The 16,386-nt window shown below is 40.3% G+C and overlaps 1 protein-coding gene across 1 annotated transcript; it reads left to right on the top strand.

Annotated features, from left to right (window-relative positions):
• Positions 1-11,669: 11,669 nt before the first annotated feature.
• tp53rk (TP53 regulating kinase) lies at positions 11,670-15,182 on the top strand. Its single transcript, XM_003220639.4, has 2 exons — positions 11,670-11,964; positions 14,583-15,182. Exons 1-2 carry the CDS (start codon positions 11,712-11,714, stop codon positions 15,059-15,061), a joined length of 732 nt encoding a protein of 243 aa, XP_003220687.2. The 5' UTR covers positions 11,670-11,711; the 3' UTR covers positions 15,062-15,182.
• Positions 15,183-16,386: the final 1,204 nt, after the last annotated feature.

Raw genomic sequence — 16,386 nt, 5'->3', positions numbered from 1 at the left:
AGCCGGTTTCTAGTTCTGAGGAGTAATGTGAATTGTGAGCAAAAGTTTAAAAAAGAGGTACTTCTCTTTTTTGTGCAAATACAACATTTGCCAGGGGATCAGGAAAATAAATTCATAAGTGTACTGAAGTCACTCAAAACTTTCTTTTGAATGGAAAGTATTATTTGTGAATCCCAGAAGTATATATGGTTCTGGACCAGAAAATTCAGTGTACTGAAAACAACCAGTGCCATAGTGCAGGCATGGGCAAATTTGGGATCTCCATGGTTCTTGGACTTCAATTCCCACAACTACCCCCAGGTTAGAGCAGGCATGGGCAAACCTGAGCAACCTAGGGGTTTTGGATTTCAACTCCCACAATTCCCTTTAGGGTAAAACAGGCATGGGCACGCTTTGCGCTTCCCTGGGTCCAAGCTGCTGCCAAAGGGAGAGGAAACCTCTCAGTTTGGCGGGCGTTTGGGCCAGTCATTGAGCGAGTGAAGGGGGAGGGCTGCAAAAGCCCTCCCCGTTTGCCCGCCCTCCCGTGCCTCGGCTCCTTTGTCACACTGGGGACCGGCAGCACCAGCACCCGGCGTGGCGAAGGAGTCAGCCGTGCGTGTTGCTAGGTAGATAGCAAGCTACCTAGCAACACGCACGGTGCACTCGCCCCTTGGGAGGTGCCCCCTGCTTGTTGCTAGGTAGCTTGCTATCTACCTAGCAACACGTACACCTAGCCAGCCAGCAAGCAGCGAGCCTTTGCGGCACTCCCCGTTCACCCACTCAGATTGCACGGAGGCTCGGACAAGCGAGGCTCGGACGAGCGGGGTTTTACTATATTAGGATTTCTGGGAGTTGAAGGCCAAAACATCTGGGGACCCACATGTTGAGAATCACTGTCTTAGATTCTCTCCTGCCTGCTCTTGGTCCCTATTTAGCAGATCACTTCAGGCACCTAGGCAGCTTGTTAAAATCTCAGTATGAATGTAACCCTGTGGGTATACAGAGAATTTCAAATATCTTACTTGGTGTCCAGAAAAAAGTGGCGATTTTTAAAAAGATTTTACATTTTATCAGTAGCTGCTGCATTTCCCACCCTCAGCTTATACTTGAGTCAATACGTTTTCCCAGTTTTTTGTAGTAAAATTTTGTGCCTCGGCTTATATTCAGGTCAGCTTATACTCGAGTATATACGGTATATATTTTTGTGAAGGCAGAGCTAATGTAAGGATTAGTCAATAGCCTTGCAGTTTTGAAAGCCAGCTGGATGTTGTGCTTTGATTATTAGACAATAACTCTGGGTTTGAATCCCCACTTGGCTATGGAAGCCCACTGGGTGATGGAAGATAAGTCACACTCTCTCAGCCTCAGAGGAGGATAAAGGCACAACTTCTCTGAACAAAACTTGGCAAGAAACCCTTGCGATAGGGCTAGTGTAGGCCCCTTCCACACAGCTGTATAAAATCCACATTGAACTGAATTATATGGCAGTGTGGACTAAGATAATCCATTTCAAAGCGGATGTTGTGGATTATCTGCCTTAATATTCTGGGTTTTATGGCTGTGTAGAAGGGCCCTTAGGGGTGCCAGCAGTTAGAAACCATTTCAAGATATACAACAGCATCTTATACTTATATCCAAATAAACATAGCATTCAGTGCTATAATGTTAATCCTGTTCTCAAATTGTCAAGCAACAACAAAAGAGGAAGAGATAACATACATATACTATTAAGTTATATCTCTTTTCATAAGATCAAGGAAGCTTTTGTTCCCAAGAAGTTTAACAGGGTGCAATCAGGATAATTACAGTGGACTAGTCAAGCAATTCTGTGAGGGAGACTAAATCCTCTGCCAGTGGGCATTTACAAAACATTTATTATTTGAAGTACTATGCAGATAGCTGCTAAGGTAGGAGTAGGAATCATGCCACCTTCCAGAATTTAGGGGACTTTCAGTCCTGGTTTTCCTATCTAGAGTTGCTGGGAGTTGCAATTCAGTATATTTAGGTATTGGCTATATATTTAAAACTTACTAAATGTGACATTATACATTCAAAGTTTCTAGCACATGAACTACATTTGTCTATTGCATAGAGAACAAGATAAAGTGTCTTACTACTCTAAATGATTAATGTGTGTTCTACTAAAAAGACTAGACGACAAAAGTATTACCAGTTTATAACAGCAAAAATTATAGTACAAAAAGAATAAAAAGTTTTTTGTTTCTTCAATAATAATTGTTGATCAGAAATTAGCAAACTATTATGTCTATCTTCATGTTGTGAAAAGCAAGCATTGTCTATTAATTTCAATAGTGTCTAAAGCAGATATGGACAAACTTCGGTCCTCCATTTGCTTTGGACTTCAAATTCCTAGCAGCCTACTGGCTGTTAGGAATTATGTGAGTTGAAGTCCAGAACACTTGGAGGGCTGAAGTTTACTCATGCCTGGTATAAAGCAATTGCAACCTTGTGTTTAAAAAGCCACATTGTGGACTTAATGCAGTGTGACACCACTTTCAGTGCAATGCTGTGAAATCATGGGATTTGAAGTTTTTTGAGGCACCATTGCACTTTGAGAAAGCTAAATGTGTGGTAAAATTATAGCTCAAATGATTCCATAGCATTGAGCCATGACAGTTGAAGTGGTGCCAGGTTACATTAATTCTACAGTGTAGGTGTACCTATGGTTTTTTTTTCTTAATTTTGGTCAGTTAACAAACCCCATTCAGAAGTGGCATAGATTTAGAATTATAAACAAGAAAAGCAAAGTAAAACAATCTCTTCTTTTGTGCTTTTTGAGGGTAAGTTTAGAACCAAAGGTTTAGACAATGTAAAAACATCAAACTATGTATTTAAACGATTAGCTATTTGCTGGCATGTAATAAACAACCAAGTGTCGATTAGATTTTTTTTCTAACATTCCCTTCCCATTCCATCCAAAACTTCATTTCAAAAGTTACTAAAATATGTCTCTTTTAGAGACTTCCTGAATTATTATGAAACATCAGACATTGGAGTGGCAAGAGGTATTCTGTTTCCTTTCAGTTTGTTTGAAAATATGTTTGAAACCTGTATCTTCTGATCTGAGGTATGCTTTCATGGCTTCCTTTGTTTTCTCCAAACATCATACAATACAGACTATATTCAAAGACTTTAGAAGCTCACCAGATGTTTTGTAAAATATTGGTCTCATTCACATTATCTAATTTTTTATTTAAATTAAATATTAAAAACCATTTGCATATTTGCAAAAATGTAAGCTTATGAATGGCTTGAAGTGATGAATATGACCAATAAAATCAATAAGATCAAAAGGCTGTTTTCTTCTTCAAAGGGATTCAGGAAATGACATTTGAAAATAATAGCAACTGCTTGAATGACATTAATCTTTCCTTACTAATTGGGATTTGTAATTAGAGGTTTGGCAACAGGTTCTGTGTATTTTTAAGCAGCTTTTAATGGTTGATGGTCTGAAAATAACACTAAGTAACAACATTTGAAAAAATCTGTTCCTAGTTTGAATGTGTTATTTCCTGTTTAATTGTGCAGTACTTACTTTGCAAGTAGTTGTTATACTCCAGAAACTTGGTTTTTGTGGCTGCCACAAACTATGGAGAATTGGTTGAGACTGAGATATTCATTGAAAAATTACAGCAAAATATGCTGCAGAATGTCCCTCAAAAAGTTTTTGCAGTTTAATAAACCTTTTCCATGTGTTTATGATAGACTCAATTAGGAAATGACATTTATAACCCAGGAACAAAAATTGTGTTACATAGTGTAATAGTTTGAGGCCACAAAGGTTACAAAGGCCACAGAGTTCCTGAATTTTGAAAGAATTTGTAATGTGAATAAAGCAGACCATGCAAAGTGATCATGGTCAATCCATATTTACTGTCATATTCATATGAAGTTTCATTGTGGACAGTGGAATCCATTCTAGTAATTTTGTCAGACTGGAACATTTTGCTTGGAGTTTTATCAAAGCTTTAACAAAGAAGCCTTATGGTCTGCCTTGCCCTAGGTGATGGAAAAAAATAACCATACAATCCCAGAAATAGAAGAAATTGCTTTAAATAACTAAATCATGAGCAGATATTAACAAATTGAGGTTAGAAAACGACAGGTATTTCAATGAACATGTTTAAATTGTAGTTCAGATACAAAACATTAATATCATCCCTAAAGCTGTCAACAAAGTTTGGGAAAGCTTAATTTTTGGAATTACAACTCCCCAACATCCCAACCAGGATGACCAATGGCAATGCTGTCTGGAGGATGAATGGGAGCCATAGGCTCAGACCCCACACATTTCAAGTTCTTGTCAGCAGAATTTCTAGATTCACAATTGCCAAGAATCATGTAGCTTTAATCACTTTGTAGATCAGGCATGGACAAATTTTCTAAGTTGAGATTTGCATGGTGAGTCAGAGTGTGGTGGGTGGGCTGGGAGGGAGTTCTCCCCAAGTCCTCTCCCTGCCCTTTCCTGCCCTTCCTCTTCTCCTTTGGTGGCAGAAAGTGAAGGAAAGATGATTTGATTTCTAAAAGGGTTGGCCTTGGTCAGGATGAGATGGTGGACAGGAGCGAAAGTGTATCCATGAGACCCCGTATTGCCTACTCATATATAATCCTAGAATCCTAAAGCTGGAAGAGATCCCACAAGGGATCCAACCCCCTACCATACAGGAAGGCACAATCAAAGCACTACTGATAGACAGCCTCTAAGGAAAAGCCTCCAGAGAAGGAGACTCCACCACACTCCAAGGCAGCCTATGCCACTCTCCAGGAAGTTCTTCCTAATCTTTTCAGTCAAATCTCTTTCCCTGCCATTTGAACCCATTGCTCCCTTGTGTCCTGGTCTCTAGAGCAGCACAGGAAGGAAGGGAGGGAGGAAGAGAAAAATGTAAGGAAGGAAGGGTGGAAGGGAAGGGAAGGAGAGGGGAGGCAAAAGGGAAAGAAGGAAGGAGAAAGAGAGAGGGGGAAGGAGGGAGGAAAGGAGGAAGAGGGAGGTAGGGGAGGGAGGGAGGGAAGGAAGAAGGAAAGAGAGAAGGAAGGAAGGATAGGATGGTGAGAGAGGAGAGCCTGAGAAAGGAGTCCAGGAGGTTACATCCAGCCCTTGGACCTGGGTTTGCCCATACCTGTTGTAGATAGTCTCTAACACAGGTGTCAAAGCTCCTGTTTCTAAAGTCCACAGTCCACAGCCATTAAAGGTATAGACAAACATAGCTTTAAAACATGTGCACATAAAGACAAGGAGTATTCCTGTACTATTAATCTTTTCCTGACTGCATACAGATGCAGAAATAAAACAAGTAAAGCTTAATGCAAGGTGCCTGAATATCACCAGATTGATTTAAGCCTTAAGTGAAATAAAACAGGTGATACTCTGGTCTGACTGTATCTCTTTGTAAATGGCATGGGAATTTTGCCAGGAAAAAAAGTCAGAAATCTGTTTGTCTAAGAAAAAGAGATTACTGTTATTGGCAAGGATCCTAAGAATTTGAAACTGCTTCAATGAATACAAGTTAGTTTTAGGCTTGTTTTTCTCAATAAGTAGCCCCAGCCCTTCAGCTCTCTGTGCCAAACCTTGCTTGAATCTGAGGAAAGTATCTAAATAATGTTGTAGTATGACAAGAATTCAAGTGTTGAAAGTAGGATTGAGAGGTGGTAGCGGGTCAAAATGCTAACGGAGGGCAAAGATCCAAGCAATTTTTGGTCCATATTATTTCTGAGATATACCGTGTCACAACAACAAGCATCTGTCACAATCCCTGGAAAACATAGCTTTTTCCATGGTGAAATTTCAGGGTGGAGGGAGAAAGACTGTACTCAAAAGCCACAATATGGTACTGGTCTCTGGCCATTGGGGAAAATTTCTTCCAGCCTGCCACGTCAGACATCTAGAGAAGCACTGGGCCAGACATTCATGTTGCAAATCTTTGGGGCCTCTCTTGGAACAAAAGGATATAAGTTAATCCTGTGGACAAAGAAAGTAAACTTTTCACAACTTGTACCTTTGGCATGTTGTCTTTTTTTAAAAAAAAACTCTTGCTGACCGACAGGTCGGTGGTTTGAATCTGGGGAGAGCAGGTGAGCTCCATCAGCTCCACCTCACGCGGAGACATGAGAGAATCCTCCCATAAGGATGGTTAAAAACATCAAAACATCACCCCCCTGGGGAACATCCTTGCAGACAGCCAATTCTCTCACACCAGAAGCAACTTGCAGTTTCTCAAGTTGCTCCTGACATAAAAAAGAAACAACTCATATATTATTCCCCCCCCTCCCCCCGAGATCTATTCTTATTACATGTCTGCTTTTTTTTTTTTTAGTTGTCTTTGTAGTTTGGCAGTTGGTAAGTGTTTAGTTTGTAGTCTGGCCATTGGCAAGTGAGTCATATGTCTTCATATTATAGGTGTTATTTTCTTTATTGTATGTAGATTTTTTAGCTGATAAATATCTCTTTTATGATTACAAGTACACCTTCACTCTCAATTGATTCTTCTGTTTGAGTCTTATTCTGATGACAGATCTGAAAGTGAGCAAGTACAAAAAGAACAGGACTCATGTTGTTTTAAAACAGTGGTTCTCAGCCTGTGGGTCACCAGGTGTTTTGGCCTACAACTCCCAGAAATCCCATACCAGCTGTTAGGATTTCTGGAAATTGAAGGCAAAACGTCTGGGGACCCACAGGTTGAGAACCACTGCTTTAAAACTATGTACTTGACCTGATGACCTCAAGATATATGGACTTCAATATTTATCATCCCCAGCCAACCTGGATCTTATAGTACAGCATATCTAGAAGACACTACATTAAAGATTACTGTAATAGATATGTACAAGAAGGCATTTTGACAAAAAGAGTTACTATGTTTTCTTTATTCCTTAATGACAAGTGGTATTTCACAAAACGTTTTTTTACTGCAGCTTTTGGAGGTTGAGACTCCTCTATTTTTGCATGTGTTATTTTATCTATAAATGGTTCTCAAAAGTCCACCTTACAAAAACCGTCAGAATTTTCAACCACTTGGTAGCTCTGCCTTTGAAAGCAAAATGCTGCATAGGCACTATAAGTATTAGTATATACCATTGTGTCACTGAAAAATAGTGTCTTGTGATTCCTGTAACTCAGCCATTCTTTTGCTATTCATTATGCTGGCTGGGTCTGCTGGGAGCTGCAGTGTAACATCTGAACGGCTGTAGTTTCAAACATGTTTGATGAAAAACTAAACATAATACTAAGAGTACAGCCAAAAATTTCGGGTACTGAAGTTCTACGGGGTGGGGACATCAACACAAGTTGCTTGTAAGTCGTTGCCCCACAAATGGTCTTCTCATTGCAGACCTCTCATCATCACCCAAAGAAATCAATCAGTTCTCCATACAATTTCTAAAAGCATTACACTTTGGATAAGAGGATCTGTACCACTTAATTCAGTTGTATTTTAGTTTTGAAGAATACAATATTTGCTAACTTTTTATAACTTCAGATAAAATATAGTGATATTGTTGTTCCAAGTGTTGTGTTTTTGTTGTTGTTGCCAAACAGGGCCAATAAATGTTAAACAGCAATGTCTAGTTCACAAACTACACAAAAGTCTGATTTGCAGCAATGAACTGCTTAGCTTCACACAATGGAATATCCTTTTTGATTTATTGTTTATGTTAAAATGTGAAAAGTAGACCAGCCAAGACCAATCCCTGCCTCCCTTCCATACTAACCATACAGGAACCCTACTACTAAGATTCCACTACTTCAAAGTGCTGGTTAGGGCCAATAAAGCCCTATACACATGTCCAGTTTATTTAAAGGACTATTTACAACTGTGTCAATGTTTTGAGATCTCCTGGGGAGATTGTTTTGTGTGTCCCATCCTCCTACCTGCTATATCCGAAAGAAACATGGGAGACAAAGTCATTTAGGTGACTGCTCCAAAACTTTGTTGCAAACTTTGTCCACAAAACTGAATAAAATCCCACATTTTCTGCTTTGAACTGGAATATATGGCAGTGTGAATTCAGGACCCTTCCACACAGCCCTATATCTCAGATTATCAAGGCAGAAAACCCCACAATATCTGCTTTGAACTGGGTTATCTGAGTCCACACTGCCATATATTCCAGCTCAAAGCAAATAATGTGGGATTTTTTTGCCTTAATATTCTGGGTTATATGGCTTTGTGGAATGTCCCACAAAAGGCTACACTGGGGCCCTTCCTTGCTATCCTTTCACATAGGAAAGTGAAGACTTTTTTGTTTTAGCGAGCCTTTGAGCACTGACTGTGCATAGAGAAAGGGCATTTGATGTGCCATATTGCTTGTATTAGTTATATATTGGAAAAACAATCAAACTTCAAAAAATTTTATAGCTATATTAAATCTTTTATCCAATGAATGTAGTTACCTGTTTTAACTTTAGTCAGCCACTTTCACGTATATTTATTTGCCTTCTACTTAGAACTTCCTTTTGCCTGGGACTGACTAGCAATCCGAATTGTGATTTAAGTTTCTTAGGGCCCTTCCACACAGCCATATAACCCAGAATATCAAGGCAGAAAATCCCACATTATCTGCTTTGGGTTATCTGAATCCACACTGCCATATATTCCAGTTCAAAGCAGAAAATGTGGGATTTTATTCAGCTGTGTAGAAGGTGCCTTAGTATATAAAGGAAAGAACAGGCTGATTGTCTTAAGCATTAGCCAAGCCACTATTTTCTGGTTTTAAGAGGTTCATGACAACCAAACCGAACACTTATTTTGTGTAGATTTGCAGCTCTTCAGGATTATAAAAAAGATATGCCTTCAAGTTGTTTCTGATGATGAACTTATTCTGGTAAGATTTATTTAGAGAGGTTTTGCCTCAAATTTTTGGATTATTTCTGAAGCTGGTCAGCAGAGGTCTCCACATACTCATTGCAAAATTTAAGAACAGCAACTGAAACAGGCTGGTTTTCTATAAGAAGTGTGGAACAAGAAAAACCAATGTGATGTCCCTGCACTGAGAGAAAGGTGGAGTGTAATAAATATGCAAATAAATGAAGATGTATTTGCAACATGCTCTGAGTCCACAGTAACTTGTTTAATAGCAAGGATACAGAATAATTCAAATGGATAAAATATCAGCCACGTTTATTAATTCAACTTGATTAATACAGACCAGGGGTCCCCAAACTAAGGCCCGGGGGCCGGATGCGGCCCTCCAAGGTCATTTACCTGGCCCCCGCCCTCAGTTTTATAATATAATATATTGTATATACATATAATATTGATAATAATATTATAATGTAATACAATATAACACTAATAATAATACCATACAATAGTATTAATTATATATTACTAATAATATTACTAATAATATTACAGTATAGTGGTATAGTTCAATATAGTAATATATAATGCTATTAGTGTGCTATGCTAATAATATAACATATTGTATGTACATATAATTTGTAAGCCACTCTGAGTCCCCTTTGGGGCGAGAAGGGTGTGATACAAATGTAGTAAATAAATATAGTAAATAAATAAATAAATTTTAGACTTAGGCTCGCCCAAAGTCTGAAATGACTTGAAGGCACACAACAACAACAACAACAAAAACAATCCTAATTAACTTGACTATCTCATTGGCCATAAGCAGGCCCACACTTCCCATTGAAATCCTGATAAATGTATGTTGGTTAAAATTGTTTTTATTTTTAAATATTGTATTGCTCTTTTATTGTTATTTCATTGTTCTTGTTCTTGTTGTTGTTTTTGCACTACAAATAAGACATGTGTAGTGTGCATCGGAATTTGTTTGTATTTTTTTTTCAAATTTGGCCCCTCAACAGTTTGAAGGATTGTGGACTGGCCCTCTGCATAAAAAGTTTGGGGACCCCTGATACAGACCAAATCCGGTCCCATTGGCTTAGAAGAAAGTAACAAAAGGAACTATTGAAAAGACATGTATACAGGGTAGGAAATAATACAGATGTTTCAAGGCCCTTGATAAGACTCATGTTGATGAAATTGCCACTGTAGGGACAGCTACAAAATCACCGCCTTTTCAAAACCCATAAAACAGTCACACTCTTGGGAGCCAGCATGGTGCAATGGCTTAAGTGATAAACTAAGGATGCATCTAAACTGCAGAATTGATGAACTAACACCACTTTTAATTGCCATGGCTCAATGCTATGGAATCATGCGAATTTTAGTGAGTGCTACCGCCTCACCAAACTACAGTTTCCATGATTCCACAAGGTTGAGCCATGGCAGTTAAAGTGGTCTCAAACTGCATTCATTCTACAGTGTAGATGCATCATTAGATTTTGGCGACCAGGTTTTGAGTCCCTGCTTAGCCATGAAAACACAGTGTGATCTTGGGCAAGCCTTACTCTCTCAGCATCAAAGCAATGGCAAATCTAGTAAAAGGTAAAGCTTTCCCCTGACGTTAAGTCCACTCATGTCTGCCTCTGGGGGTTGGTGCTCATCTCCATTTCTAAGCCGAACAGCCGGCGTTGTCCGTAGACACTTCCAAGGTCATGTGGCCAGCATGACTGCATGGAGCGCCGTTACCTTCCTGCTGGAGTGGTACCTATTGATCTACTAACATTGGCATGTTTTCGAACTGCTAGGTTGGCAGAAGCTGGAGCTAACAGCGGGCGCTTACTCCGCTCCCAGGATTTGAACCTGGGACCTTTCGGTCTGCAAGTTCAGCAGCTCAGTGCTTTAACACATTGCCACCGGGGCTCCTTTTTAATGGCAAATCTACTTGGAGTTAATTTTGCTTGAAAAGCTCATTGAGGCAGGTGTGTCTCATTATTAAATCTGTGATCCCATGAACAATTCTTTCAAAATATACGCCTTTGAACTTGCACAGAACTGTTGTGTAGGGCTGCAAAAAACCCCCACACACTTACTCAGCCAAAACTGGAGAAATCTGTAAACCCTTGATACTGGTGAACCACAATCCCCATCATCCATTCCCAAAAGCTATGTTGCCTGATGCCAATAGGACTTGGGAGGGCAAGATTGTATAAAAAATCACTGGTTTACCAGTACAGTAGAGTCTCACTTATCCAACACTTGCTTTTCCAACGTTCTGGATTATCCAACACATTTTTGTAGTCAATGTTTTCAATATATCGTGATATTTTGGTGCTAAATTTGTAAATACAGTAATTACAACATAACATTACTGCGTATTGAACTACTTTTTCTGTCAAATTTGTTTTATAACGTGATGTTTTGGTGCTTAATTTGTAAAATAATAACCTAATTTGATGTTTAATAGGCTTTTCCTTAATCTCTCCTTATTATCCAACCTATTCGCTTATCCAACGTTCAGCCGGCCTGTTTACGTTGGATAAGCGAGACTCTATAAGGAATATGAGCCAGGGCATTCTGTGGGATTTACTTCTGCCTAAAGCGGGAGCCATACTGAAGGATTATGGGGGTTGCAGTCAAAACCGGAAGTCTCCTGACGTTTGGTAGCAGTCACAAGAGAGATTTCGTGCCAGATTAGGAGACACTGACCTGAAAAGTCCTCTCGGGGAAAAAAGTTTCAACTCCTCACAGAATTTTTGTTTCTGGCTACGGGCCTGCCTATGCCTGCTATAGATGTATCCACACACACGTAAAAGCTGCTCCAGACGCAATTGACGTAACGTGCGCCATTAGCGCAGCTCGGACTACTACGCATGCGTGGAAAGTAAGCAAGTTGTCTAGGCTCCTTCAGGCAGCATGGCGGGTCCGGCGGGGGACGGGAGCTCGGTCAGGCCCACACCTGAGGCGGCGGCGCCCCCGCCCATGGCAGGCCTAGAGCTGGTTCAGCAGGGGGCGGAAGCCCGGCTCTATCGGGGCCTCTTCTTGGGCCGCCCGGCGGTGGTGAAGCATCGCTTCCCGAAGCGCTATCGCCACCCTCTCCTGGAGGAACGGCTGAGCCGAAAGCGGACGGCGCAAGAGGCCCGCTCGCTGCTGCGGTGCCGACGAGCAGGTCGGGGGGCGGGGCCTGAGTTCGGGGGCGGGGCTTCTGCTCGGGGGCGGGGCCTGAGTTCGGGAGAGGGGCTTCTGCTCGGGGGCGGGGCTTGAGCAAATGTACACAACGCCGGGGACTAGTCATTTATGAATCTCTCTCTCTGTGTTGTCGAACGCTTTCATAGTCGGAATCACTGGCTTGCTGTGATTTTTCCGGTCTGTGTGGCCATGTCCCAGAAGCATTCTCTCCTGACGATTTGCCCACATCTATGGCAGGCATCCTCAGAGGTTGTGAGGTCTGTTGCAAACTAGGCCAGTGGAGTTTTATACATATGTGTTGAGGATGTAAGAGAGTAAAAAAGTTATGGCAGGAAATCCACAAAGAAATGGAGAAAATACTCCAAAAACAATTTCGATTTAAAACCAGAGTTATTTTTTTTAGGTAGAGTCTCGCTTATCCAACGTAAACGGGCCGGCAGAACGTTGGATAAGCGAATAGGTTGGATAATAAGGAGAGATTAAGGAAAAGCTTATTAAACATCAAATTAGGTTATTATTTTACAAATTTAGCACCAAAATATCATTATATATTGAAAACATTGACTACAAAAATGCGTTGGATAATCCAGAACGTTGGATAAGCAAGTGTTGGATAAGTGAGACTCTACTGTATTACGAATTTTCAAATTGACCTCAATACAGAAACGCTCTTCACATATATGGTAACAGCGGCTAGGATATGTATAGCGAAACTATGGAAAACGCAATAAGTTCCCTCAGTAGAGAAATGGATGTTGAGATTAATAGACATTAAAAATATGGACTTATTAACTCAAAAAGTATCATAAAACATTTCACCAAGACAGTGGACAGATTGGGAGAAACTGAGAATATTTGCAAAAAGATAAAATCAAACTTCTATAATTATGTTTATTGGAAACCTCAGGCTTCTTGAGATATATGGATGTTTTACCAGTTATAACTGGTTGAGAGAAGAAGAAGATAAGTTTTTCGCGATGCAGATGATCTTGGAAGTGGAAAACTTTTGGGGGGTAGTTCTGTGCGTGGTTTTTTCTTTTCTTTTCTTCTTCTTTATTTCACTCAATTGTTCCACCGTTTTTATGTATACATTTAAAACCATAAATAAAACTATATATAAAAAAGAAACTAGGCCAGTGGGGTTTATATCTCTGTGGAATGTCCAGGATGGGAGAAAGAAAAGAACTCTTGTCTGTTTGAGGCAAGTGTGAATGTTCCAATTGGCCACCTTGATTAGCATTGAATAGCCTTGAAGCTTAAAGGCCTAGCTGCTTCTTGCCTGGGAGGAATCCTTTGTTGGGAGGTGTTAATAATAATCATCATCATCATAACCTTATTCTTATATCCCACCACCATCTCCCTGAAGGGACTCGAAGCGGCTTACATGGGGACCAAGCCCAGCATAAACAAAGGCTACAAGGTAAAACACAATTAAAAACTTATAACAAATAAACGTTATAATTAAAACAATTAAAACGAAAAAAGTAAAAAATCATAAAAATATATAATAAACCAACATCAACAACTAGTAGCCAGAAAAAGTGGGTATGTTCAAATTTGAGAAGGCAGGGCAAGGGCTTGTGCAAGATGCAGACTAAAGTGCTGAAAGAAACCAAAACAATAACTTAGGGCTGGGCAGGCCTGATTATCAGCTCTTAATCAGTGTTACCTGGCCCTGATCGTTTCAAGTCTAGAATTCCTTTGGTTTTTTAGTGTTGTTCTTTATTTACTGTCCTGATTTTAGAGTTTTAAAAATACTGGTAGCCAGATTTTGTTCATTTTCATTGTTTCCTCCTTGTCCACATACTTGTGGATTTCAGTTGCTTCTCTGTGTAGTCTGACATGATAGTTGTTGGAGCGGTCCAGCATTTCTGTGTTCTCAAATAATATGCTGTGTCCAGGTTGGTTCATCAAGTGCTCTGCTATGGCTGACTTCTCTGGCTGAGTGAGTCTGCAGTGCCTTTCATGTTCCTTGACTTGTGTTTGGGCAATGCTGTGTTCCCTATGTATCCCTATATAGGTGGTCCCTATGTAGACTTATCCATAGCTGCATGGTATACGATAGAGTCCTATGTTTGAGAACACAGAAATGCTGGACCACCCTAACAACTACCATGTCAGACTACACAGAGAAACCATTAAAATCCACAAGCATGTGGACAATTTCAACAGAAAGGAGGAAACCATGAAAATGAACAAAATCTGGCTACCAGTATTAAAAAAAACTCTAAAATCTGGACAGTAAATATAAAACAACACTCAAACGGGAATTCCAGACAGGAAACGATCAGGGCCAGCTAACACCTCCCAACAAAGGAAGCACCCAGGCTTTGAGGCTCCAAGGCTTTTCAATACTAATCAAGATGGCCAATTGCAACATTCACACTTCCCTCCAACAGACAAGAGTTCTTTCTCCCACCCTGGACATCATTCCACAGATATGTAAAGCCCACTTGCCTAGTTTCCAACAGACCTCACAATCTCTGAGGATGCCTGTCATAATTGTGGGTGAATTGTTCAGGAGAGAATGCTCACAGCAACCCAATTTGCACTGTGCTGGGGATTAATCATTTATTAATCTTTCTCTTTTTTTTTAAGGGATTTCTGCACCCGTTGTGTACTTTGTTGATTATGTTTCCAACTGCATCTACCTTGAAGATATTGTGGGATCAACCACAGTCCGGGACTATATCATCTCCGAACAGCAATCTGGGAAAAGTTCCAGTAGCCTTACTGTGTTAGCAGAGAAAATAGGTGACATTTTGGCACGGATGCATGATGAAGACCTTGTCCACGGAGATCTCACGACCTCAAACATGCTCTTGCGACCACCAGCAGATAAGCTAGATCTTGTCTTAATAGATTTGGGGCTGAGCTTTATTTCTGCCCTTCCTGAAGACAAGGGCGTTGATTTGTACGTCTTGGAGAAAGCCTTTTTGAGCACCCATCCGAATACAGAGGCCCTGTTTGAAGTCCTCCTGAAGAAGTACACCGCAGCCTCAAAGAAATCAGCTGCAGTGATTAAAAAACTGGACGAAGTTCGGCTGAGAGGACGAAAACGTTCTATGGTTGGGTGAAAACACAACGAGAATGCAGAGCCAGGGCAGAGAGGTTTCACTATCCATGCCATTTGAATGTGTTCAATTATGTCAAGTTATAAGGTAACAGCTGTTTTCAATAAAGCTGTTTGTAGTTTTATGCCTGATTATTTAATAGTGTTGTCATAATAGCTGACGAATTTGGAGACAGAAACATACCTGCCAGAGAAATGTACAATTTTGCTTCTAGTTCATCTTCATTCCTCAGTCAAACCACAGAGTCTTGTGGTGCCTTAAAGAATTAGCAAGTTTTATATAGCACTAGCTTAACTACTTTGATTGTGTTTTTTCTGCCTGGCAGAGGGTTGGACTAGATGGCCCATGTGGTCTCTTCCAACTCTATTATTCTATGGTTCTATGAAGTACATGGTGATGCCCAGGTTAGAAATTTTGCAAGGGTAAACATTCAAAATATTCCTTGTTTGCTTTTGGATTTTATGAATGATATCATTAGAACATGTATAAGGATGTAGGTAAACTACAACTCCCACCATCCTCTGTCATTGTCATAATAATAATAATAATAATAATAATAATAATAATAATAATAATAATAATAATAATATTTTAAACTGCCCTATCTCCCCGAAGGGACTCAGTATTCAATCCCCTCCAGTATTCAGATTGGTCATATATGGTACGTATGCCATGTTTGGTCTACAATGAGCCTTTGTTGGAAACTTTCACAGTGCTGTCTGGATGTGGTGGAGTGCAACTCCCATCATCCTCTGGCATTGCCCCCAAACCCTACCAGTATTTAAAGTTGGTCATGGGAAGGTCTGTGTGCCAAGTTTGGTCCCGATCCATTGTCGGTGGGGGTCACAGGGCTTTCTGGATGTGGGGTGACTGCAACTCCCACCATGCTAAGTCAATCACTCCCGAACCCTTCTAATATTTTCTGTTGGTTAAGGGCAGTTCTGTGTGCCACGTTTGGTCCAGATCCATCATCAGTGGGAATCACGGCTCTCTGGATGTGAGAGCCATCTTGGAAGACACATTACACCTGTTGAAACTACAGTTATAACAAACATTTATTTGCGTCTAGGTTCCAGGAACACCAATGAACTTTTTTGTTCACACCTGTAGTTGGGAGTTGCAGGGTTTCCCTTTTCTCGATGCAACGGCTCCAAGGCTGATGGTATCATTGGTCTGAGACAATGAAAGGCAAAGTAGTGCTAACTATTTTACTGGAATCCTCTGGCTCCCCCTTCTCAGACTTTGCTTGACTTAGAATGCAGAGTTGTGTAGGTATGATTTCTATTGCCAGTTTAAGGTGTAACAACAATTCCTGTTTGCTTTTGTAC

The sequence above is a fragment of the Anolis carolinensis genome, chromosome 4, assembly GCF_035594765.1.
Source record: "Anolis carolinensis isolate JA03-04 chromosome 4, rAnoCar3.1.pri, whole genome shotgun sequence".
Taxonomy (NCBI): Eukaryota; Metazoa; Chordata; class Lepidosauria; order Squamata; family Dactyloidae; genus Anolis; species Anolis carolinensis.
Note: the sequence above shows the minus strand (reverse complement) of the source record. Positions and strands in the feature narration are given on the sequence as shown.